General features: G+C 50.5%; 1 protein-coding gene across 1 annotated transcript in view; it reads right to left on the bottom strand.

Annotated features, from left to right (window-relative positions):
• The window catches only part of PKD1L2 (polycystin 1 like 2), a 101,478-nt gene that overhangs the window by 32,886 nt on the left and 44,896 nt on the right, over nt 1–23,696 (bottom strand). The window contains 12 exon segments of the mRNA XM_021096997.1: nt 1,528–1,674; nt 3,905–4,083; nt 6,183–6,284; nt 9,175–9,383; nt 9,386–9,404; nt 13,430–13,623; nt 14,202–14,424; nt 17,534–17,665; nt 18,321–18,447; nt 19,466–19,590; nt 21,384–21,566; nt 22,994–23,125. Coding sequence (XP_020952656.1) covers nt 1,528–1,674; nt 3,905–4,083; nt 6,183–6,284; nt 9,175–9,383; nt 9,386–9,404; nt 13,430–13,623; nt 14,202–14,424; nt 17,534–17,665; nt 18,321–18,447; nt 19,466–19,590; nt 21,384–21,566; nt 22,994–23,125 — 1,772 coding nt within the window.

Here is a 23,696-nt window from a genome sequence, read left to right as displayed (position 1 = left end):
CTTTTAACAAATATTTGATGGGCTGGTGTTGTGTCCCAGGTGCTCTGCTGGGCCCCCCAGGATTCCAGGAGGAATGAGATGCTCCTGCTTTCAGAGAGCTCCTGGATGACTACTTTCTAGGCATCACCTATGTTGATGCAATTGGAGATAACATCTGCTCCTAGAACTGAGCACTTAGTCTGGACCATGTAGTGTGCCACGCACATTACCTCCATCATTTCATGGGACCTTGGGTCCCCTCTGGGGTAGGCACATTGAATACATCATTTTTCAGATACAGAAGCTGAGACTTGAAGGCGGAGACTTACTTATGGTTATGGTGCAAGTCAGCAGCAGCGGTGTGGGACTTTGTGATCTGTGCCCACAGCTGTGTTATACCTCTGTTGGAGTCTAAGTCTCTCTGATTCAGACTTTTTTTTCCCTTTGGAGGCTGAGCTGCTTAAAGTAGCAGCTGAATGGAAAAAAAGGCCTTTCAGTAAATGCACTGGAAGCAGACTGAATGCCCATCCATTGGACAATGGTTGTAGGACACCCATTCTGTGGAATATCACACAGCCAATAAGAAAAATTTGATGCAAACATATCCTCCTGGAAGGATGTGTGTGATACATTGTTAAAGAAAAAAAGGCAACATATTTAGAATAACATGCTATTTTAAAAAGATACAAAATGAACAGTAATTTGTGGTGGAGTGTGTGTGTGTGTGTGTACATTTGTATCTGCTTATAGGAGTCTGGGGACAGATGGGGAAGGATGCAGAACAGGAGGGGTGGTGGGGGAGTGAGTAAAGCAAAGGGAAACATGCTGCAAGATGCATCTAGTGTAAAGTAACACGAAGAAAATACTCCAGGTGGCCAAATGTTGAATCGCCATTCTGGTCAGTCTGTTCACATATTTTATTTTATTTTTTATTTTTTTGGCTTTTCAAGGACCGCACCTGTGGCATATGGACATTCCCAGGCTAGGGGTCCAATTGGAGCTGTAGCCACCGGCCGACGCCAGAGCCACTGCAACATGGGATCTGAGCTGCATCTGCAACCAACACCACAGGTCACGGCAATGCTGGGTCCTTAATCCACTGAGCAAGGCCAGGGATCGAACCCGCAACCTCATGGTTCCTAGTCGGATTTGTTAACCACTAGCCACGACGGGAACTCCTTGTTCACATATTTTAAAAATATTGTTTTGTGGGGGTCTTGGGATGGAAGTGCTATAAAACTGGGTTGTTATGATCGTTGTACAACTATAAATGTAAAAACAATTACTGTTTTGTGACATTCATAAGGTTGCAAATACTGTTGCAACCATTTTCACCACCTGAAGATCACTCTGTTTTGGAGAGTCCATGTCCCTCCAGGCCCCTCAGTCACAATAAGAAAAAGTGATTGGTCCTTAATATCCTACTCAGAGCTACCCAGGCCTGCTAGCTGAAACGTGCTTTTATTTGGCTGCAACTGGATTGTGATACAACTTCCCTACAGATGAAAGGACAAAGTCAAGAGCATGTGCTTAAGAAAAAAATAGTACCTGAATTGTTTCCTGTCCTGCTCTGTGGCCACCGGAAATATCTTGTCGAGGACACAGTCTCCGATGTCAATGGACAGCCATGAGTTGCAGAGGAAGTACCACTTCCGGTCCATGGCCAGGTCATGCACCAGCACCCGGCTCACATACCTGAAAGGGACCCACACTTGAGGATAACGTGGAGGATTTTCAAGTTCCTTGGATGTGAAGGTAACACATCACAAACCTGAGCCCAAGAACAAGAAGTCCTGGCAAGAGACTTTGTATTTTTCTTCATTGCTCTTGGTGCCTTCATGAAGATGCCCCAGTCAGTGGATGAATTTGGCCTGATGGAGAATTCAGCTAGTGTAGACAGGCAGTTTGGAGGCTGCCAGGTTTTCACAGACAAACTGCAAGAGGGTGCCTTCTGAAACTGCGACCCCTGATGCAGGGCAGCAGTCCCACGGCCACTGTCCTAATGCAAGTGTGGAAAGTCAAGTTGTCTAGATTGTGTGTTCAGGGAGGTATAGGCTTGAGCACACAAAGCCTGGTCCTCCTGTGGGCTTCTACTCAGAATGAGCCTACCATCCATCTCAGATTCAGACATTTTGGGATCATACAACTCAATTTAAATCTTTCTTTTCTTTCTTTCTTTTTTTTTTTTTTTTTTGTCTTTTTAGGGCTACACCTGTGGCATATGGAGGTTCCCAGGCTAGGGGTTGAATCAGAACTGTGACCACTGGCCTGCGCCACAGCTACAGCAGTACTGGATCTGAGCCACATCTTCGACCTACACCACAGCTCACAGCAACGCCAGATCCTTAACCCACTGAGCGAGGCCAGGGATGGATCCCATGTCCTCAGGGATACTAGTTGGGTTTGTTAACCACTGAGCCATGAAGGGAACTCCTTGATTTAGATCTTTGAGGCCCAGGGAAGAAATGAAGTCATCTTGCCTCTGCTGGGAAGTCAGATCCATCAGCAGCTGTTTTCCTTGCAGCGTTACAGTGAACTAAGAATAGTGATGATACCAAGAAGCTCTCTTTAGTGAGCATTTATTGCACAGTGGGGACGCTGCCAAGAAGCTATTGACACCCACTTTCACCTTTCAGGGCAGACAGTCCCTTCAGGCATGTGAGAGCCACCTCTGCTGAGGCCACTTAGCCTTCTGAGGAGGCTGACATCCAGTGGCCTTTGGGTACAGCATGTGGGTGTCATCTAGACCTGGGTGTGAGCAAGACCCAACTCAGGACAGCTCCAGAGCTCCCCTTGGGTTAGCGGAGCTGTCTTGGGGCTGCATCAGTGCCCTTCTCCTTCTGTGCATCCTACCTCCTTCCCTCCCTGCCCAGGGGCTGATCCGAGGCACTCCTTGGATAAATGCCCTGCATGTTCACCTCCATCTCAGAGTCCACTTCCCAGGAGCCAGCCCCACAGCTGAGGGACGGAGTGCATTCATGTATTAGCGTCTAATGCCTCAGATGAGTCAAAGACAAGTCTTCTAAATGCTCTGTTTTTCTAATGCTGCCAGCCACTGATGAGTGTTGAGGCTGGAGGCCACTCATCTGTCACTGGTTTTGGTCTGAGACGGAATGGGGAAGAGTCTTGGCTCTGAGCTTGCTAGCTGTATGACCTTGGGCAAGTCAGTTAGGTTTTTCCCACCTCTAAAATGAAGGTAATAACAGCATTTGTTGCAGAGGGTCTCTCTGAGCATCCAGTGAGAGAAGCACAGAAAGGCTTAGCTCAGTGCTCCACAGCAGAGCTGTTCTTACTTCTTTTCCTGGACAATCAGCCCAGTGTCTCTCTCACTCTCCTATTGGACAGGGTTTATCTCTGCAACAGGCATCTATCCCCATTTTATTTATTATTATTATTATTATTTTATTTTATTTATTTTTTTGTCTTTTTGCCATTTCTTTGGGCCGCTCCTGCGGCATATGGAGGTTCCCAGGCCAGGGGTTGAATCGGAGCTGTAGCCACCGGCCTACGCCAGAGCCACAGCAACGTAGGATCCGAGCCGCATCTGCAACCTACACCACAGCTCACGGCAACGCCGGATCATTAACCCACTGAGCAAGGGCAGGGACCGAACCCGCAACCTCATGGTTCCTAGTCAGATTTGTTAACCACTGCGCCACGACGGGAACTCCCTATCCCCATTTTACAGATAGGCAAGGTGAGGGCTAAATGGCAGGTTGATGCTACAAAGAAAGGTGTAGCGTTTAGGAGAGGCTAGCATTATGTGTGGCCTGTGGACTGGTGGGCCTCTCTGAGCCTTGGTTTTCTTATCTGTGAAATGGGTTTCCATTCTCTGTGTCCTACGGAGGCTTGTGAGGACCAGGAAAGCAGCACATGCACCTGCCCAGCTTCGTAGGTCTTTGTGGTTTGCCCACCCCTGACTCACCAGGATGGCCTGTCCCCTGAATTGTCATGCCACAGCCGCAGGCTCCTCAGCTCCCCCAGGGGAAACAGGGTGGAGAGTAAGAAGACGTCCACTCCTCCTCGCTCAAAAACCGGGATGTCAGGGTCTGACAGGTGGTGGGGCTCACTCTCTCCATCCAGACCATATAGGGTGACAGTCACCTGAAATCCAGAGACCCGGAGTGGCCTACTCCACGTGGTAACTGAGCTCCACGGGCTTTGTTTCACTGAAGGTGTCCAAAACCCAATGAAACCCAGTGAGTCGTGGCCATTTCACTTTCTGTCCTCCCATCTGGGGCCTTCCTGAGTTATTTTTCAGTTGTGTGAAGATTTGGGATGACACTATCTTTATTCACATCTTTGAGATGAGTGATACTCATAAAATGCTTCCTGGTGACCTTTTCAAAATTCCCGTGTATTTATTTGAAAGGCCCATAGGGCAAGAACAGAATGTGTCTCCCTATTGAACATAGTTCCAGTGCCTCCCAGAGATCCTGGCACTGAGACAGGAATGAATGAGTGCCCATTATTTTAAAAATGCACATTCACAGGCCCCACTCCAGACCTACCAGGAGTACTGGGGACAGGGCTCAGGAATCTGCATTTTTTTCTGAAGCCATCCAGGCTGATTTCCTAAGCCAAAACCAGCTGAAGCAGATGGCACCTCTGCTCTGCTGACATCCTTCAGCTTCGCCACTGTGGTGTCTGCACCCAGGTCCAACTGCCAACAGCCATGTCTCTTTCCCGGTGGGTTTCTTTGGCTGTTAGAGCAGCAGGTCAGAGGTATCAGAAAATCAATGACCCTTGCAAGCCCTCTTCCACCAGTGGCTGGCAGGACTGATGGACAGACACCCAGTTCCCTCAGTCCTCAGCTGGAATGACCTTGAGGCCCACATAGGAACAGCCAGGAAACTGTTTTACAGAGTGCCCCAGTGGGATTAGGCTGCAGTTGCCCATGGGGGAACAGTTGGATCATGCACCCTTTATTCGTTCCTTCCCTTTCCCTTCTGGCTTCCTGCTCCCCAGGGGGTGTCCTGGGCTCCCTCTTGAATCAACCACTTGCGTTTGAATCCTTGTTTCAGAGTCTGCTTCTACAGCAGTCTTCACTCTAGACATTCCTGGTCATGTGATTCCTTGCTTTGGGGCTGTCCTGTGTGACATACATTAAAATTATACAATTTGGAGTTCCTGTCATGGTTCAGGGAAACGAATCTGACTAGTATCCATGAGGATGCAGGTTTGATCCCTGACCTTGTTCAGCAGGTTAAGGATCCGGCGTTGCCATGAGCTTCAGTGTAGGTTGCAGATGCAGCTCAGATCCTGCATTGCTGAGGCTGTGGTGTAGGCCAGCAGCTACAGCTCCGATTGGACCCCTAGCCTGGGAACCTCCATATGCAGCAGGTGCGACCCCCCAAAAAAAAAAAAAGACACAAAATAATACAATTTAAATACTAAGATTTTAAAAATAAAAAGTAAGTAAACACCTGCCCTGCTCTCATGAAGCCTAATTCATTTTGGAAAAATCCCGCACTCTTCAGGACAGTACACCCCCAGTGCTAGTGGTTCTCAAACTGTGTTCCATGGGGCACAGTTTTAGAAAAGGAACCTTGAAGGCTGCTGCAGGGTGTGATACATTCTGATGAGGGGTATGGCACCGGCCAGACTTAACTAAGGATGCTGAGACATGACAGAAACAACCTGCTGAATACTACACAGCTAAAGTCAGAGGATTTCAGAAAATCCCTAAGCCACTGGAATCGTGTCTTTACTAGTCAGCCTTCTCAAGGACAGCCTGACCTCTTCGCTGGATGCCAGCGCATCAGTTTTCCTTAAAAAAGTAATTCAAAGCACATTTTCAAGTGGTTGCCATTGTTTCTTTCTTTCCTTTCTCCCCTTTCTCTTATAAATTCTGTTCCCCCCTTTATTCATTGATAACAGCCTAGTGATTGTTCTTTACATGTGCACACATTTGCATGCAGGTAACCAACTAACCAGTTATTATTTGACAGGGATAAATGAGAAGACCGGGGGTGCAGTGTCAGACCCTACCTCTCCCTTAACCCACTCCTCCTATGTCTAAGATATTGAGGCTAAGGGTATTATTTTGTGTGACAAAAAGATACATTACTCCAAAAACCAAAATGCAAAAGAGAAAAAACACTGCAACAGAATCTGCTGGGCTGAAGCAACTTAATGGACTGGCAAGTGCAGTGCTGGGCAGGACATCCTGATCTACTGAGGGGGCTTACATGGTCAGGTACCTTTGAGGATGTGGCTGCGCCCCTCCGGTGTCCGGTATAGACTGTCACCAGGTAGTGGTACTCGGCAAAGGGATCGTTGTCTTCCAGCACTGTGACCTTCACCTGGACAGAAAGATGGTGTTAGGAGGGCCCTGCTCGGCGAATTCATCCACAATAGCAGCCAAGAGTGAGCTGGGCATTCATGACAATTAAAGGGCAAAAGCAAAATTGTATATGCTGTTGATTCATCCCATCAGGTGAGAACTGTTCTTTATCAAAGCAGAGTTTTAAGTGAAAATCAAAACTTTTAAAATGAAAAAGTAGAGTTCCTGTTGTGGCTCAGCCATAATGAATCCAACTAGTATCCATGAAGAGGTGGGTTCAATCCCTGGCCTCCCTCACTGGGTAACCATCTGGCATGGCAGTGAGCTGTGGTGTAGGTTGTAGACTCGGCTTGGATCCTGTGTTGTGTCTGTGGTGTAGGCCAGCAGCTGCAATTCTGATTGGACTCCTAGCCTGGGAACTTCCATATGTCGTGGGTATGGCCCTAGAAGGCAAACAAGGAAAAGAAAAGAAAGAAAAAGCACATTCGTTATTAAATATCATCCAAAGTAGTCAAACTGGAAATGAACTTGCTATTAATATGAGAATGTTTGATGCTTGAGCTGAGGAGTACAAACTGTATTCATATGTAATTTCTCGTAACATTGGTAACCAGATCATGCCTCTGAGGGAATTTGAAAGAAATGAATGTTAAACTGTTTAGCAAAAAATGTATAGGTGGAGTTGTTTAGAGGCTGCAGAAGGCTCTGTGATGAGCTACCTCCCAGCTGCCAAGATAGTGGTGTCAGGTCTACAAGAGCCACCACTGTCAAGGTGGCACCCTCCTGGGGAGGCCAACATCCAGTGACAGACTGATGCATTGCCTGGGTGTGGTCAGGACCTGAGTGTAATTGAGACCTGGGTATGACCAAGATCTAGGCATCTCAACCCAAGTCGCTGGTTCCAGAGCTCCCCAGGAGGTCAGCCATCTGTCATGGGGCTACATCCCAGCTCAATTTCTCCCCCTGTTCATGCTGCCTTCTTCCCTCCCTGCCCAGGGGCTGATCCCAGCTACCCCTGGATAAATACCCAGTATACTCAACTCCATCTCGACATCTGCTTCCCTGGAACCAACCTACAGCTGAGGGACTTAAAGTATTAATGTTTAATCCCTTGGGCAGAGCAAAACAGCAGTATAAATGGAGCGATTCTTAATTTTTTAGGCTTCATGCCATCCTAACTTCCTTAGAGGTGTTGCAGTGTGTGCAGAGGGTAGGACATGTTGAACGTTTCAGGGCTTTGTGACAGTACATCCTTGCATTCATTTACACGCTCACTCAGACACAAGTATTTATCAGGGCTCACTATGTGTCAGACATGATGCCTATATCAGAAAAATAATCAGAGCTTTGTTGTAGCCATTGGTTGCACACTTGGTTACTGTTAACTTATTTCAATTCTCAGACTTGACTTGTGGTGGGCAGATCTGGGTTTGAATTATGGCTCCTGGAGGTGGCTTTGGACTTTTTTTTTTTTGTTTTTTTTTTTAGGCCTCACCCACAGTATATGGAAGCTCTGTGGCTAGGGGTCGAATCAGAGCTGCAGCTGCTGGCCTACACCACAGCAACACCAGATCCAAGCCACACCTGTGACCTACACCGTAGCTTTCAGCAATGCCAGATCCTTAACCCACTGATGGAGGCCAGGGATTGAATCTGCATCCTCAGGGACACTAGTTGGATTCTTCACCTGCTGAGCCACACTGGGGACTCTGGCTTTGGACTCGTTAATTGCCCTTTCTGATCCTTGCTTGCCTCATCTGTAAGATAACAGAGGTAGTGTGCAGTAAAATGTTCAATCAGCAGGCTTGGCTTGTTTGAGCCCCACACATTCCAGAGGAGGGACTGGTTTCGGCCAGATCCTGGAGAATAATCTCTAAATCTTTGACATATCCTGCATGATAATAGTGTCCAATGACCTGGGACCTTGGGCCATCCCAGAACGTCTGTGCTAACAATGCCATTTATGGTGAGGGCATTGGGCCATGCTCTATCAGTCTGACCTGGGCAGGGATGAGGGGCGTGGTTCCTGGAGACTAACTAAAGTCAGTCCTGCAGGCTCCATACCTGTGGAGCTGGCCCCTAAGAAAACCCTGGACCCCAGGCCATGGTTGGCAGTACTTCCAGTGTGTTGTCACACGTCATTGTTAGAAGACTTCATCAGTCCATAGGACTCCACTGGGAGAGGACAGTTGGACGCTCTCGCCTGATCTCTCCTGGAGCCTTCCCACTGCTGATTTTATTTTATTTTATTCATTTTCTATTTATTTTTTTTCCTTTTTACAGCAGCACCCGAAGGCATATGGAGGTTCCCCAGCTAGGGGGTCGAATTAGAGCTGCAGCTGTCAGCCTGCACCACAGCCATAGCAACTTGGGATCTGAGCCTTGCCTGTGACCTGCACCACAGCTCATGGCCATGCTTAACCCACTGAGGGAGGCCAGGGATCCAACCCTAATCCTCACGGTTCCTAGTCAGATTTGTTTCCACTGCGCACAATAGGAGCTCCCCCACTGCTGATTTTAAAATGTACCTTTTCAGTATAATAAACCATAATCGAGGATAATAGTTTTTTTTAAGTTCTAGCAAATCATGAACTTGAAGGTGGTCTTAGGGACTCTCAACACAGTATCTTCCCCTTGGGGCTGTTGTGAGCATTAAATGGAGGTAATACTTGGCACATAGTAAGTCCTCAATAAGGGGTCAGTATCATACTCCTCCTGATAATTTGATGAACGAGGATATTTTTCAGGTAAAGCTGCTGAAGGGCCAGCTTTTCTGAGATGACACCAGGGGTCAAGGCCTGGATTGGGACCTGGCCCTTCAGCTCCTGACCTGGGCTTCACCCCCTGGAGCTCCTGCACGAAGCCGTCCCTGCTCCTCCCTCCAGCTCCCAGGGACCATGCAACCTCACCTTGGCCTGATCCTGAGCATCCTTCCTCCGCGCCCAGATCACCACCAGCACATAGGCCACGCAGAGGCAGCCCACGGTGGTCACGACCACAGGGTTGTCTTCAAAGGTGGCAAAGAGGTCAGCGGTCTGGCGGATGTCAACGGCATTGGGCATCACCAGGAACGTGCTTCCAAAGAAGGTGAGGTGGTTGCAGAGGCAGTGGGTCTGGGAGGGGTGGTCCGTGGCCCCACCTGCAGCCCCAAAGAGGCCCTGGTAGAAATACTCAAGAAGCACAGCCCCAGCCCACTTAAACCCAAGGGGGAAAACAGTGAGGGGTGGATGCTGTCCTGGGAGGGGCTGGGGAGACAGCTGGGAGCGCAGGACTCCCTTTGGGCTTTTTCATTACTGTACTTTTAGTAGAAACCAATTTTAAAATACAGAGAGTTATTTATAACAAGTGTCTCTGACCTGTCATTCTCAATGAGCAACTGTGTCCATCTCGCTAGTCAGCTTTGCCTTTTTTAGATAAGAAGTATTATGGGTCAAGTTGAAGTCCCCTCTATCCCCCATCCTCCATAAGCAGCCATTATCACACACTTGATGTGCATCCTTCCGGCCATTCTCCTACCTGGTGCTCATTCTTTGCACCTGTTGGGTGCTTCTTTCAGGCCAGGCAATGGGCCGGGTGCTGAGAGGACACTCAAGATGACCAACTCATCTCAGTTTGCCAGGGACCTTCCTGCTCCTCACACTGAAAGTCCTCAATCCTGGGAGCCCTCCTTCAGTCCTGGGCAAACTAGGACAGTTGGTCATCTTATACTGAAGAGCAAAAAAAAGAAGACTGGGGGAGCCATGGGAGAAAAAGGGAAAGACAGGTATTTAAATCCTAAGCCAGTGTCTCAGCACTTGGAAAGAATTCTCTTAAAATTTTGCCCAATTCATTTCCCTTGCACCACAATGGGAACCTCGGGACTCCCACTTTTAGACTGGACCTCAGCATTTCCTCTTCCAGGGACTGCACAGACCCATCCCTCAGGGTGGAGGACTGGCTACTGGCGTGGCCACCCCTGGGCACAAGGTGACAGGACATGGGGAAATGGGGCCTGTGGGTGGAGATTGGGCACAGGGTCCCTTGTGGTGTGGGACTGAGGTCAGGGAAGGGAGGAGGCAGCAACGAGGCAGGGCAGGGCCCCCCTCATTCATCTGGCTCTGAATTCATTCTCTGTACTCACGGGCAGGCCTTCCCTAAAGCCCTCAGCCAGCTTGTACTCCACCCAGGGCCATTTGGTGGGTAAAGAAGATATAATTCAAATCCACAACCCAGCACTACCTTTTCATTGCAGGATCTACCACGAGGTAATAATGTAGGAGGTGACAGAAAACCTGGCATGGGGCAAGTTCTCTGCCCCACACCTGGTGAGGAATGACCCTTGGCAGCCCAAACATGCCCCAGCAGGTAACGCTTATCTTTTACCCTTAACGCCAGCCTGTGAGGATGGGCCTCCAACACCATGGTGAGAACTTTTTTATCGACAGATTTCACGTGGGTTTTAGTTCCGTGTTTGCTCACTGTTTCCCAATCCTGGTTGGCATTTGGCACACAGCTGTGAGGCTTACCGGAACCCTTGGCACACCCAGGAGGGGTGGGGCTGGTTTTAGAGAAGAACCCCAAGCAGGTACCAGTGACAAGACCATCTCAGGGCTGGGAGCCCAGGGACAGACCTGGGTTGTGCTCACAGCTTTGCCCTTCTGGTTTTCACAAAGACTTGGAGGGTGGTGACTTTCCCCCAGTCTTTTGCAGCACGAAAGCCCTTTTGAAAATCGGGAATTAATCTGGAGAGATGGGAAAATTTTCAGGAGATCCCCTCATGATAGTAGTTGCCGCTTGAGTATCCCTTAAGAAAATGTGTAAGATGGAAGAGAGTTCTCAAACCCCTTGGATAATTCTGCCTTTACGCCCTGAAAAGGTCTGTAGTTCATAGATTTGGGACTTTCTTTAGTTAATTAGCGAATACAGCAGTGGTTATCCATCCAAACCTAATGACCCCATTTACTTATTTTTCCCCCATTTACTTATTTATGGCTACTCAGTGATCTCTATATATGTATCTACATATCTGTATGACTGACTATATTTGCATCTAATCTATGTCTCTAATGGGCATCAGGTATACAATATTGGGTTAAAATAATTTTGGTGCTACGACACACTCCCACAGGGTGGGGCCTTTGTATGTCCCACTTCCGTGTATATGTGCCTTAGTAGCTGTATGTTTTTAACAAGCCCTGGAAACCCAGGACACTGTTCAAAAGCTAGGAACTTTCCACTAACTTAACATGTAGCTCAGCCTGCTTCTCCCCAAAAAACCACCATGCCATGTCCATTGTTTCCTCAATTTCTATTTTGTGTACAGTGTCGTCTTCTCTACGCTCCGAGGGTCTAACACAGCAATCACTTTGATCTGTGGAGTACTTACTATGTATGTGCCAGGCACCACCCCTAACCTCTTCTGGGTCCCACCCTATGGCAGGTGGCAGCCATCCTTTAATCCTCATTCCAGATGGAAAGCTCAGAGAGCTGGGGTGCCTTGTCCGCGGTCACCTTGCAAGTACTGATGACGTGGGATTGGACCCACGTCTGTCTGATGGCAAAGCCCGTGCTGCCAGCCCCTGCACCACCTGCTTCTGAGCCTCAGGCCTCAGAGGGCAGCCTGCAGTGAGCATTCTGTGCCAGCAATGAGGGGATCAGACAGTTTCTGGGCATGAGGACTCGAGAAGGTTGCAACCCCTCCAGGGTCTCGTTCACAAGATATAAAGACCTGTGCTGCAGGTGTGGGGACCCACTGATGCTTGGACATATCGGTGCACCCTTGTCTCTTCCTGGCATTTTGGAGAACTCCTTATGTGTGGCAGCTGGAAGCCAGGGTAAGAGCTGACATGGAGCCAAAGCTGCATTAGAAACAAACCAGGAGGGAGCTCGGCTGAGTCCCCTTCTGCAGCTCTGCTGGAACCTGGCTTCTTAAACTACTTGGACATGTGCACCCCTTGCGTCTTGTCCGTGTCCCCTGCTTGACTGACAGCTCACTGTTTTTCTTGACATTTTATCCCCACGGTTGGCCTGGCACCTGGTTCATTTGTAGAATGAATAAAAGAAGGTATAAGGTCTAGGAAATGGAGACAGGTGTGTGATAAATTTCAGCTCATGTAGAGGTTGCTTTTCTTGGGGGTAAATAGAAGGTAACAGAGGGGGCCTCCAGACCTTGGAGGGCTCCCCAAGAAGGTGCATCAGAATGAGATGCAAAAAGCACAGTTTTCTTAGCTGGGAGGGAAGAAAGGCATTTCAGGGAAAGAATAGTGTGTCCAAAGGCATGGAGGAGGGAAAGGGACAGAATGCCCCACAGGTGGCTTCTGGTGGCCTCAAAGCCAATATCTGCTACCAGGACACTGTCATGGGCTTTGGCTCCTTGGAGACAGAGCTGAGCTGCCCTGAGACAGGGATTTGATTGCACTTAATAGAGCCACGTGCTATCAAGGGCTCTGTGAGACTGGGTGCAGCTCTGGAAAAGCGGTGCCTCATGTTGCTTAAGCTTGTGCTCTAGAGACAGATGCGGGTTTGAATTCCAGCTCTTCTACCTCCTAGGTGAAGGTTTAGGGGCAAGTTAGTTGAGTTTCCTGAGCCTTTGGTCGCCTGTAAAACATGAATACTCACTATCTTGGAGGGTTATCCTGAAGGTCCTTTGAGATAATATACATAAAGCACGAAACACAGCACCGGGCATAGGATAAAGGACTTGGCTATGAGCTCAGTTCCTTGGAAAAGACGAGTAGCTTCCCTCAGCAACCCCGAGTCAGCAAGGCTTCCCAGCCATCTGTCCCTTCAGTTGTTATTTGTCCCCGAGGGTGAGCAAAGCACACTGTACCTGTCTCATGTGGCTCCTGGCGCAGCAAGGGAGCAGACATCTTTCAGTGATCTCCCAAGTAGGTGTTAGACACCACCTTGCTTGTGCTATGGAGGAGGCGGGCGTGTGTGCTCTGAGGGTTTATGGTAGGAAATCTGATCACACAGGGGATTAAGGACAGTTTGGGTGGGATCTGAAGAGGCATTAATTAGAGTGAGAGGGGAGGGGGGGTACTTCCGGCACAGGGAATAAATAGCATATGCCAAGGCCCTGTGGAGGGGCCCAAGGTGGTGCCCCAGAAGCCCTAAAAGGGGACCCTAATTGAGCTGAAAACACCCAACCAAGCTGCCCTGTCTTCTTTGCCTCCTTCTCCTTACCTGGCAGCCAGAGTTGTCCCAAGTCCCCTGGACCTCATCCCAGAACACACAATGGGACAAGAAGGTGGTGATGCCGACTGAGAGGTCCCTGCCAGGGGCTGGCTCCAGGTCAGACTCAGGGATCACAGCCAGATAGTAGATGCCTTCTCCAAAATATAGGTCATCTGGGCTCAGGATCCATGTGGACAGCCCGTCTGCAGGGAGGGTGGCTCTGGGTTAGCCTGAAGCCCGATGGACACTGGCACTGACATGATGGGCGAGGAGCACCAGGGTGCCCTGGCAGGGAAGCCAATCCTGATGGTCTCCCCAGTGTCCTAGGAGTGCCCTCTCCTCATGAGACCAGGAGCACAGAAGGAGAGGCTCTCCCAGGTCAGGGTGCAGAGCTCAGATTCTAACTCTGTCCCTTCTTGGCTGTATGACTTTGGATCAGTTACTTAACTTCTCTGTTCGTATCCTAAAAGTGGAAATTTCCCCATCCTCAAGGATTGACATGAGATCAGTGCTGTAAGTGCTTGTCAGCTTCCTCAGGGTATATAGTGTTCAGCTACTATTGCCTAATAATAATAATAATAATAATAATAATAATAATACCATCATAACACCACCAACAAAAATAAGCACTGCATGTAGCAACACCAACAAAAATAAGCACTGCATGTAGCAAGTGTTTTTTCTTTTTTTTTCTTTTTCTCTATGGCTTCTGATTTCCAAGTTTTAAGCTAGTCACATCCCCAGGAAGCAGCTCAAGAAACTGGCCTGGTACTAGGACTACCTGAAGCAGCCATCGGCGGGAAGTGAGCTTTGGCGTCATAGCTGGTCTCATTGGGGTGGTAGCCATAGCCCAGGCTGAGCATGAGTGGTATGTCAGGCCTCCAGTGCAGCTGGATCCCCAAAGCCACTCCCCTTGAAGTCAGGTTCACCCGCAAAGCTTCAGGGCTGGTCAGGTTCAACACGGTTGGCTTGCCGTGTCCTTCAGAAAGCTGAGGCAGCAGAATCTGTCATCAGAAACAATCAAATCAGGGTTGTGCTAGGAGTTCCCACTGTGGCTCAGCAGCAACGAATCCAACTAATGTCCATGAGGATGGGGTTTGATCCCTAGCCTTGCTCACTGGGTTAAAGGATCCAGCATTGCCGTGAGCTGTGGTGTAAGTCACAGATGTGGCTTGGATCTGGCATTGCTGTGGCTGTGGTGTAGACTGGCAGCTGCAGCTCTGATTGGACCCCTAGCCTGGGAACTTCCATACATTGCGGGACAGGAGTGCCAGTGAGTGTCAGGGCTGCTGGGCAGGGGAGCACCTGGGCAGCTGAAATCCACTCTGTGCTCTGCTCCTTCTGTTAATTTCCTGGGACTGCTGTAACAAATGATCACAAACTTGATGGCTTAAAACAACACCAATTCATTCTCTTACTCTTCTGGAGGCCAGAAGCCCCACATCTCACTGGGCTACAGTTGACAGGGCCGGTTGCTTCTGGAGGCTCCAATTCTCCAGGGCTGAATCTGCTTCTTTGCCTTTTCTAGCTTCTAGAGGTGCCTCAAGTTGGCTCATGGCCCCTCCTTGTGTCACCCAACCTCTTACTTCTGTCATTAAACTGCCTTTTTCTTTTCTGGAGTCAACTCCTTCTCTGTTGGACTCTTATAAGAAACCTCTTGATGGCTCTGGGCCCACCCAGATAACCCTGGATCATCTCTCTATTTCCAGATCTTTAACTGAAATTACATCTGCGTAGTCCCCTTGCCAGGTCAGAGGCCATATCCACAACTCAGGGGTGAGGACATGGGTGTCTTGGAGGCCTTTATTCAGCCCATCCTCATCAAGCTGTGCATCCCGGCTCAGGGCTTACCTGCACACAGGTGCGTCTTTCTAGTTTGCACCAGAAAGCTGTTGACCAAAGTGTGAAACAAGTAAGATTAAGTTAGAAGCACAAGCTGTAGAGGCAGAGAGACCTTTGTTTTACCTTGGCTCTGCCCTACATTAGCTTTGGGATCTCTGGCCAATTAACAAACCACTTGGGGAGTTCCCGTCGTGACTCAGAAATGAATCTGACTAGCACCCATGAGGACACAGGTTCGATCCTTGGCCTCGCTCTGTGGGTTAAGGATCTGGCATTGCTGTGAGCTGTGGTGTAGGTGGAAGATGCAGCTCTGATCCCGAGTTGCTGTGGCTGTGGTGTAGGCTGGCAGCTACAGCTCTGATTCAACCCCTAGCCTGGGAATTTTCATATGCTGTGAATGCGGCCCTAAAAAGATTAAAACAAACAAACAAACAAAAACAACACTTGGAACCTCAGTTTCTTGTCATCAGTAGAGTGCATAGACTCATTGAGATTATTAAAAATGTTGTCATATGCAGAAGACTGAGCCAAGTGTCAGATACCCAGTAGCACTCAGCAGTTGGTTGCTGCTAGTCCTCTGCTTTTACTCTTACATTAGAAGTTCTCAGAACCGTTCTCCACCTGATCTGTTCCTCAGATTAACTGAAGCCCTCCATTCCTTTTTCTCTTTCCTTTCCTTTCCTTTCCTTTCCTTTCCTTTCCTTTCCTTTCCTTTCCTTTCCTTTCCTTTCCTTCCTTCTTTCCTTCCTTCCTTCCTTCCTTCCTTCCTTCTTTCTTTCTTTCTTTCTTTCTTTCTTTCTTTCTTTCTTTCTTTCTTTCTTTCTTTCTTTCTTTCTTTCTTTCTTTTTAGGGCCACATCTGTGGTATATGGAGATTCCCAGGCTAGGGGTCGAATTGGAGCTGCAGCTGCTGGCCTACACCACAGTCACAGCAACACCAGATCCAAGCCGAATCTGTGACCTACACCTCAGCTCATGGCAATGCAGGATCCTTAACCCACTGATTGAGGCCAGGGATTGAATCTGCATCCTCATGGATCCTAGTGGGGTTCATTACCCCTGAGCCACAACAGAAACTCCTCCATTCCCTTTCTAGAACAGGCTGATTGACACCCCCTGTGTACTCTGTTTGCTCCTGATGGCCCTCTGTGGTCAACATGGGCACATGCCACCCAGCTCTTCCTTCCAGGAAGGACCTGCTGCCCAGTCACAGGGAGTATGGGCAGCTTCCAGGGATCCTGCCTGCGACATCTCCTCTCTGTAATCCGGCAGCCCTTCCTGCCAGTGGGTCTGGATGCTCAGCCATAGGCAGTTGTGTCCGATTTCTTAGGTCTGTTGTCCTTATGATTGTAAAGGCCCATTTTGATGATCTTTCTCATATAGTGACAAAGGGACAAAGCAAGAGTGTGTGAAGAGAACCATCTGCGTAAGAGTGTAAGTTCAAGGCTTTGAGAACACTCAGTAAAGGTGAGTGGCAAAGAATTGTGATTGAGTTAATCATTGGTGAGAAAGCTGTAGAAAATTAGACAAAAAGTCATTCAAATTTTGAAAGAATCTGAACTGGTATTGCAGTGTGCCTACATTTTTTATTCACTTGGAAAAAGATCTAATTAGGTCAAGGGGGCGATTTAGGTAAGGGAGCTGATTAAACCTCCAATCAACAGATTGAAAGGAACTTTCATTTGTACACCTAAAGATTAATAATGTTATATGTTTAAGTTTTATGTTAAAATACAATGCTTAGGGAGTTCCCATTATGGTGCAGCAGAAACAAATCTGACTAGAATTGATGAGGATGCTAATTTCGATCCCTGGCCTTACCTAGTGGGTCAAGGATCCGGCGTTGCTGTGAGCGGTAGTGTAGGTAACAGAGGCAGCTTGGACCCCATGCTGCTGTGGCTGTGGTGTAGGCCAGCAGCTCTAGCTCCCCTTTGATCCCTAGCCTGGGAATTTCCATATGCTGTGGGTGTGGCCCTGAAAAAAAAAAGCAAGGAAAAAAAAATACAATGCTGAGGAGTTCCTTGGTGGCTCAGTAGGTTAAGGACCTGGTGTTGTCATTGCTGTGCCAAGAGTTCAGTCTCAGGTCTGGGAACTTCTGCATACCGTATATGATCAGTTCCTCAGATTAACTGAAGCCCTCCATTCCTTTTTCTCTTTCCTTTCCTTTCCTATGTATTTCTTCTTTTTTCCATAATGGATCAACTTTTGGTTCCAACCAAGTTGGAGAGGAAGAGAGAAATGCCCCTGACTTCTGAGAGCACCCCAAGTCTACCTCGATGTTCTCTGATAGGTTCTTCACAGGGATGAGCTGTCCACTGGGGCTGGTCAGAGAGAGGCCACCAATAGTTCCACTGACATCAAGGGGACTTCGGGCTGGAAAGGGGCTTTTTGGGAAACTCATCATCTGGAACCAAGAAGGAAGAGAGTCAGGCAAGGCCCCAAAGACGGGAAGGTGCCCAGGTCTCTGTGTGAAGGATGAGGCTTCCTAAGATGGGACGGACAAGTGGCCCTTGCCTTGTGGGGTGAGGGGGGCCCCTGCCTTTAGCTACTGCTGTCTTTCCTGGCATTTGTCTGCCCTTCAAGGCTGTGGCCTCAGAAAGCTGGGCCTTGAGACCTGATCAGACCCGCTACCGCCAGACATTTACTGGATTGTAAACGGTCTGAGTCTTTCTTCCAGCAAAGCCAACAAGCTCTAAGAGGGAAAAGTCTGTCTGCTTTCTCAGAGGCTCAAGGAACAGAGTCGAATGTGCCCTCATTTGGGCATGGAAGGCGCCCTGAGCTGCCTGTTTCCTAGTTGTGGAATAAAATTTAAAGAGCTTCATTTCCAGTGACTAACTGGACCAAAAAATTCCACAGCACAGTGGGAAGAGGATGGCCGGGGGCGTCAGAAGCCTGGGTCTGAATCCCACCTCTGCCACTTTGCTTATGGCCTTGGGCAAATCACTGAGCCTCACCCATTACATTGGCAAGGCTGTTATCCATGTAAATGAGCAAACTTTTGTGCAAGAGCTTTGCGACCTGGAAAGGGCTGTTCCCAAGGAGGTTCTTTCTCTTGTTACCCTTATGTCCACAGGCTCCCGACTATCTTCCATGGAGCCGAGGGAGGGGGCAGCGGGCAGGGTGAAGGTCGCAGAGCTGGCTGCAGCAACGTGCACGGAGGAGCCTCGCCAACCCTGCGGCAGTATTCTGTCCACAAGGTGAGAACAGAGGTGCAGGGAGAGAGGAGAAGGTCAGGGTCAGAGGAAGATCTGCCTGCCTCTTGTTCTATAGGGAGCCTGGCTTTAGCATCAGAGTGGGTGGTTCTGTTTTGATCGTTTACATGGTTCTGAATGTTTGCCTCAGTAGGGGCAGCATAAAAGGCAGCTGGCACCTCCAGGCTGGGCTGGCGACTCCACGAGGACGGGGCTTTGGCCACCTTTCCTGTTGCAGCACCCCAGTGCCTGGAGCAGGGCCTGGCACATGTTTTGTTGAATGAATGCCTGAGCTTGGACTATATCCTAGACATTTCTCCAGGCTTAGCTCCCCTTCTTACTTGATCTCTGATGTCTCGGCTCCCATAAAGCCAGCTTTACTGGCCCTTGACCTCGTCCCATTGGAGTAGACGGGAACCTGGTTTCAAATCCTCGTCCTGATTAGAATGTTGCTTTGGGAAACTGCCCCTGGAGCCAAGAGGACAACTCTGGGAGGAAGAACCAAGGGAGGGTGTTTTGTCCCCGGGGGTTCCAGCAGGGCCTGCCCCGAGTATCAAGGGGAGGAATGGAAGGAGGAGGGCACCCCAAGGTACTGGAGGGCCCAGTGAGAGCTGGGCAGGCACTCCAAGGAACTACTCCCACAGCACACGCATCCTGAATCCCACAGGTGCACGGAGCCGTGTGCTTGCCAGACACACTCTCGAGGCTAAAAGTGGGCTGGGCCCCTTCATTCATTCGGCCCCCTCGCTGGCACAGCCCAGCGTGACCTGTCTCTCAGGACACATGGGTGGCTCTGGCACTGGGGTGGCATTCACCTTCCTGTGCTGTACAGACACCCAACACAGGGACCTTCACTCTGTGAAAAGCCCTTCCTACTTCTAGGTCCCATCACCTCCCCTCTGCGGGTCTCCTGGGCTCTGCCTGTCACAGGGTCTTGGGAAGTGGGTGTGGAATGAGCCAGGTCAGGGGATGAGCTTTCTCAGGGCCCCGGGCCCCGCAGTACAGCGAGTTACCTGTTTGTATACACGGAGATGGAGGGTGTGGCCAGTGTGGTTGGAAGGCCCCCGGGCAGTCTCCCCAGCAGGAGGGTATCCTGGACACGTTCCACGGCTCTGAGCAGCTGGGACACTGTGACTGTCTGGAAGAGAAAACTGGGGATGCTGCTGTAGGCTGGGCTCCATAGCACCGCTGCTTACTGCCACCAGGCCAGCACGGGCCCTTGGCAGGGACTGGGAGAGGGCAGGGGCACGGGGCCGAGCCTGGATGGAAGCCATTTACTGAGCGCCAGGCACCGGAGGACCCAAGAGTAAGCACTTACAGGATCCCAAGCTCGGGGAGCAGATGCTTTTACACCCCCATTTTAGCAGACAGAGGCAGGGAGAGAGTCAGTGACTCGCAGAGGCCGGGCGCTGATACCGTGAAGTGCTGGGATCACAGCAGGGCTTCTGACCCCTGTGTCCTCGCTGAATTGTGACATTCTGTGCCTCTCTCTGCTCGGGACCCTGACGTCTAGCCATAGCACAGGGAAAATAGAGACTCACAGACACAACCATTCCACCAGGTCTCCTGGGCTCAGACTCCATCCCCACCCATCCAAAGCCCCGATGAAGACGTGGCCTCGCTAAGCCGTGGCAGCAAGAGGGCCCTGGGAGTTCTGGAGATTTGCAGAGTACCTATCAGAGCACAGATTGTGTGTGTGTGCGCACATGTGTGTGTGTGTGTGTGCATCTGTGTGTGTTGAGTGTGTGTGAATGTGAATGTGTGTGTGGAGGGGACCGTGTGTGCATGTACATATCTGGGTGTGGGTATGTGGGTATGTGTGAGTGTCTGAGGGAGTATGAGTGTGCTTTGACGGTGTGTGAGTATAAGCGAGCATGAGTGAGTGTGGGTATGTGGCTTTATGTAAGCCTGTAGCCATTTGTGGGAATCTGTGTGGCTGTGTGGCCATGTGTGAAGATATGAGTGTAAATGTGTGTCTGTGTATGTGCAGGAGTGTGTGTGAGAGAGCGTATAAGTGAGTGCCTATAAATGGATGTGTGAGTGTGATTGAATGTATGTATGAATGTGAGTGTTTTGAGGTGTGCGTTAGTGTGTGTGTGTGTGTGTGTGTTCTTGACTAGAGTGATGGCTCCACAGAGGACAGGGCTGTGGAGCAGCGCAGGATGGGTTTTGTGGCTCCGTCGTGATGCCGTCCTGGGTGCTGGGCCACATAACTGCGTTGCATTTCTTCTCACCCTGGGGACTGCCTCCCTTCTAAAATCATGCCATGCCCTTGGCTGCCTGAACCAGAAGTTGAATTCAAACTTGCGAGCATGGAGTTCCCATTGTGACTCAGCGGAATCGAACCCACCTAGCATCCATGAGGACACAGGTTCATTTCCCGGCTTTGCTCACTGGGTTAAGGATCTGGCATTGCCGTGAACTGTGCTGTAGGTCGCAGATGCGGCCCAGATCCTACATTGCTGTGGCTGTGGTATAGTCAGGCAGCTGCAGCTCCAGTTCGACCCCGGCCTAGGAACTTCCAGATGCCTTGGGTGTGGCCCTAAAAGGGAAAAAAAAAAAACCTGTGAGCATGGATATACAATCTCTCCAACTGTTGGCCTCTCTGGGATGAGGCAGAGCTCATCCCCCTACTACAGATGAGGAGATGAAGCTGCAGGACGTTGTGTCACTTGTCCGCAGCTCGTAAGTGACAGGGGCAGGATTTGAACTCAGGCCCCCTCCTTCAGAGCCTGCACTTGATCTGCTCTCCCATACTGCCTCACTGAAGCTCCGGTCTCCAGAGCCTTTCCTCCAGCTCCTAGAAAGGACTCTAACCTCAGGGCCTCAGTTTGCTCATCTGCAAGATGGGGAGGAAGATCCACCTGGAAACGCTGGTGCGACCTGGGCACATGGTGAGTGTGAGGTCTGTGTCTGGACTGGGGTACCAACCTGGCTGCCGTTAGCCTTTGCGGGCTCTTCTGCTCTGTCCCTCAGAGATGCTTCCAGCACACTGCCTACAGCCTGAAACAGGTCCCTGGTAGCCGCCTGGCGCCTCTGGTCCTCAGGATGGGCCTTGGCACTCACGGCCAACAGGGCCTCACTGGCGTGCTGCAGAGCCCAGCTGGCCTCCCGCTAGACTCACCCAGAGGAAGAGAAAGAGCAGCGTGAGCCCCTGCCTGGAGCAGACCTTCCCCTATGCCATTCAAGGGACACACGCTGCCATGGAGGGGAGCAAGGGGGAGGGGACTCAGAGGGAGAACCAGGCCCATCACACAGGCTGCCTGTGTCACTGGCTTGAGGCCGGGTGTTCCTTCCCTACACTGTGCTGAGTTCCTTCAGGACAGTAGCCCAGTCCAGCTCTGAATCTTCCCCAGAGTGCCTTGCACAACGCTCAGCCTGTAGTCGGCCTTCAGTAAACAGTCACTGCCTAGGGCTGGCTGGCTGGACTGATTTGCTTAGCACCTGGCTGCCCCAGTGGTCAAAAAGCACCGTGAGGGCAGAGGCCACGTCTGTGTGATTTGCTGCTGAATTTTCAGTGAGTTGCATAGTACCTGGTGCATACGAGGCCTTTGGGAGCTTGTGCGGAATGAATGAATACGTTACTGGGGGGATGAATGAGTGGCAGGATGGAGAGACGGATGTGTATGGACATGTAGACGGGATGCGTGGGCAAGTGGCTGTGGAGGTGGGACATATGATATTGATGACCCCGGGGCCCCCAAAGGTAAAGAGCAGCATTGCTGGCTTCCAGACAGGGACTGGGAGGGGGACGACCTCCTGACGGAGTGGGTAGGACAGAGCCAGACAGCTGCCTCCTTCACTGCTTTTATGGACACTTGGCTGCCATAATGCTGGGAACATGGCGATTTCTTTCAAGTTCTCCGAAAAGCAGGTACCAAGGCAAGGATTTGAAAATGTCATTCATTCGGAGATAAGCCCAGGGAACACTGGAGGCAGAGTAGGGAAGTGGGACTCCAGGGAAGGGTCGGAAGCCAGTCTGCGGTGACCAAGTCTACTACCTGGGGCTCAGTCCTGCTGGGGAGTTCTCCACCAAGAGGGACCAGGGAGCCGGGGTAACTGCCCCACAGCCCATTACTCACAGAGAACGGCATAATCCCCTGACATATCTAGCCTGCCGTGGCGGTGGGCAGAGTGGACTCTGGAGGGAGGTCAGAAAAGGCCCTCAGGCTAAGAAAGGCAGGAGCTGGGAGCTGTCCAGTGGGGGACACGGGTGGGTCAGCAGCAGCAGCAGCATCAGCAGCAGCAGCTGGACACACACTTGACCACCCAGTGATTAGTTAGATTGAGCTGCCCATCAGCTGGTGGGGGGTGAGGTGTGCAAGCACCCAGGCCACCACAGGCAGGGTGAGACCCAGAGCTGCAGGAGGGGCACCTTTCCTCCCTTGGCACCACCCACATGGGACCCTCAAAACAAGATGGCAGAAGACTTGAAGGCCCTGTGACTGAGGGACCTTGGACCTAGGCTGGGGTTAGTCGTCAGCCACCCACTGCGGAGCTGTGTGTCCTGTGGCCTGGCTCAGTGCGGGGGAACTACTCACCTGAGCCGAGGGCGTGAGCTCCTCACTGCGCTGAGTCACCTCTTTCAGCACCTCAGCCAGCTCCTGCACCCTCGGCATGTCCCCCAGCGTGGCACTGGCCACAGCCAGTGACCCCAGGATACGCTCCCTGACCTTGGCACAGAGGGAGGAAGGCAGAGAGAGGAAATGCAATCCCAGTGGCTTGATGAAGCTGTTTCAGAAGATTTGGGCTCAGAGCAAGTGACCGGGCTCATTTGGGGTTTTCCAAAGCTGGTCAGCCTCTCTTTCTCTCCTAGGATGTGTGATGGGCAGAACCACAGCCTCCCAAAGATAGCCATGTCCTAATCCTTGAAACCCATGGATACGTTGCCTTGGAAAGGCACTTTGGCAGAATCTCTTTGGAGGTTTAAGTTCGGGATTCTGCGACGGAGAGAGTATCCTGTATCACCCAGGTGGGACCGATGTACTCCCAAGGGTCTTTGTAAGAGCAGGGTGGCAGGGTCAGAGCTGGAGAAGGAGACGTGATGGTGGAGGCAGTGGTGGTGGAGAGGGAGAGGGAAGGAGGGGAGGAGGGGAAGGGAGGAGAGGAAGGGAGGGAGCAGGGAATGGGGCAGGGATTTGAAGATGGGAGTATTGGAAATGGAGCAGGGAATGTGGGCAGCTTCTAGAAGCTGGAGAAGCCAATGGACACATTCCCCCCTGGAGCCTCCAGATGGTTCACAGC

The sequence above is a fragment of the Sus scrofa genome, chromosome 6 (assembly GCF_000003025.6).
Source record: "Sus scrofa isolate TJ Tabasco breed Duroc chromosome 6, Sscrofa11.1, whole genome shotgun sequence".
In the NCBI taxonomy this organism is placed as follows: Eukaryota; Metazoa; Chordata; class Mammalia; order Artiodactyla; family Suidae; genus Sus; species Sus scrofa.
This window is presented reverse-complemented; position numbering and strand designations above follow the sequence as displayed.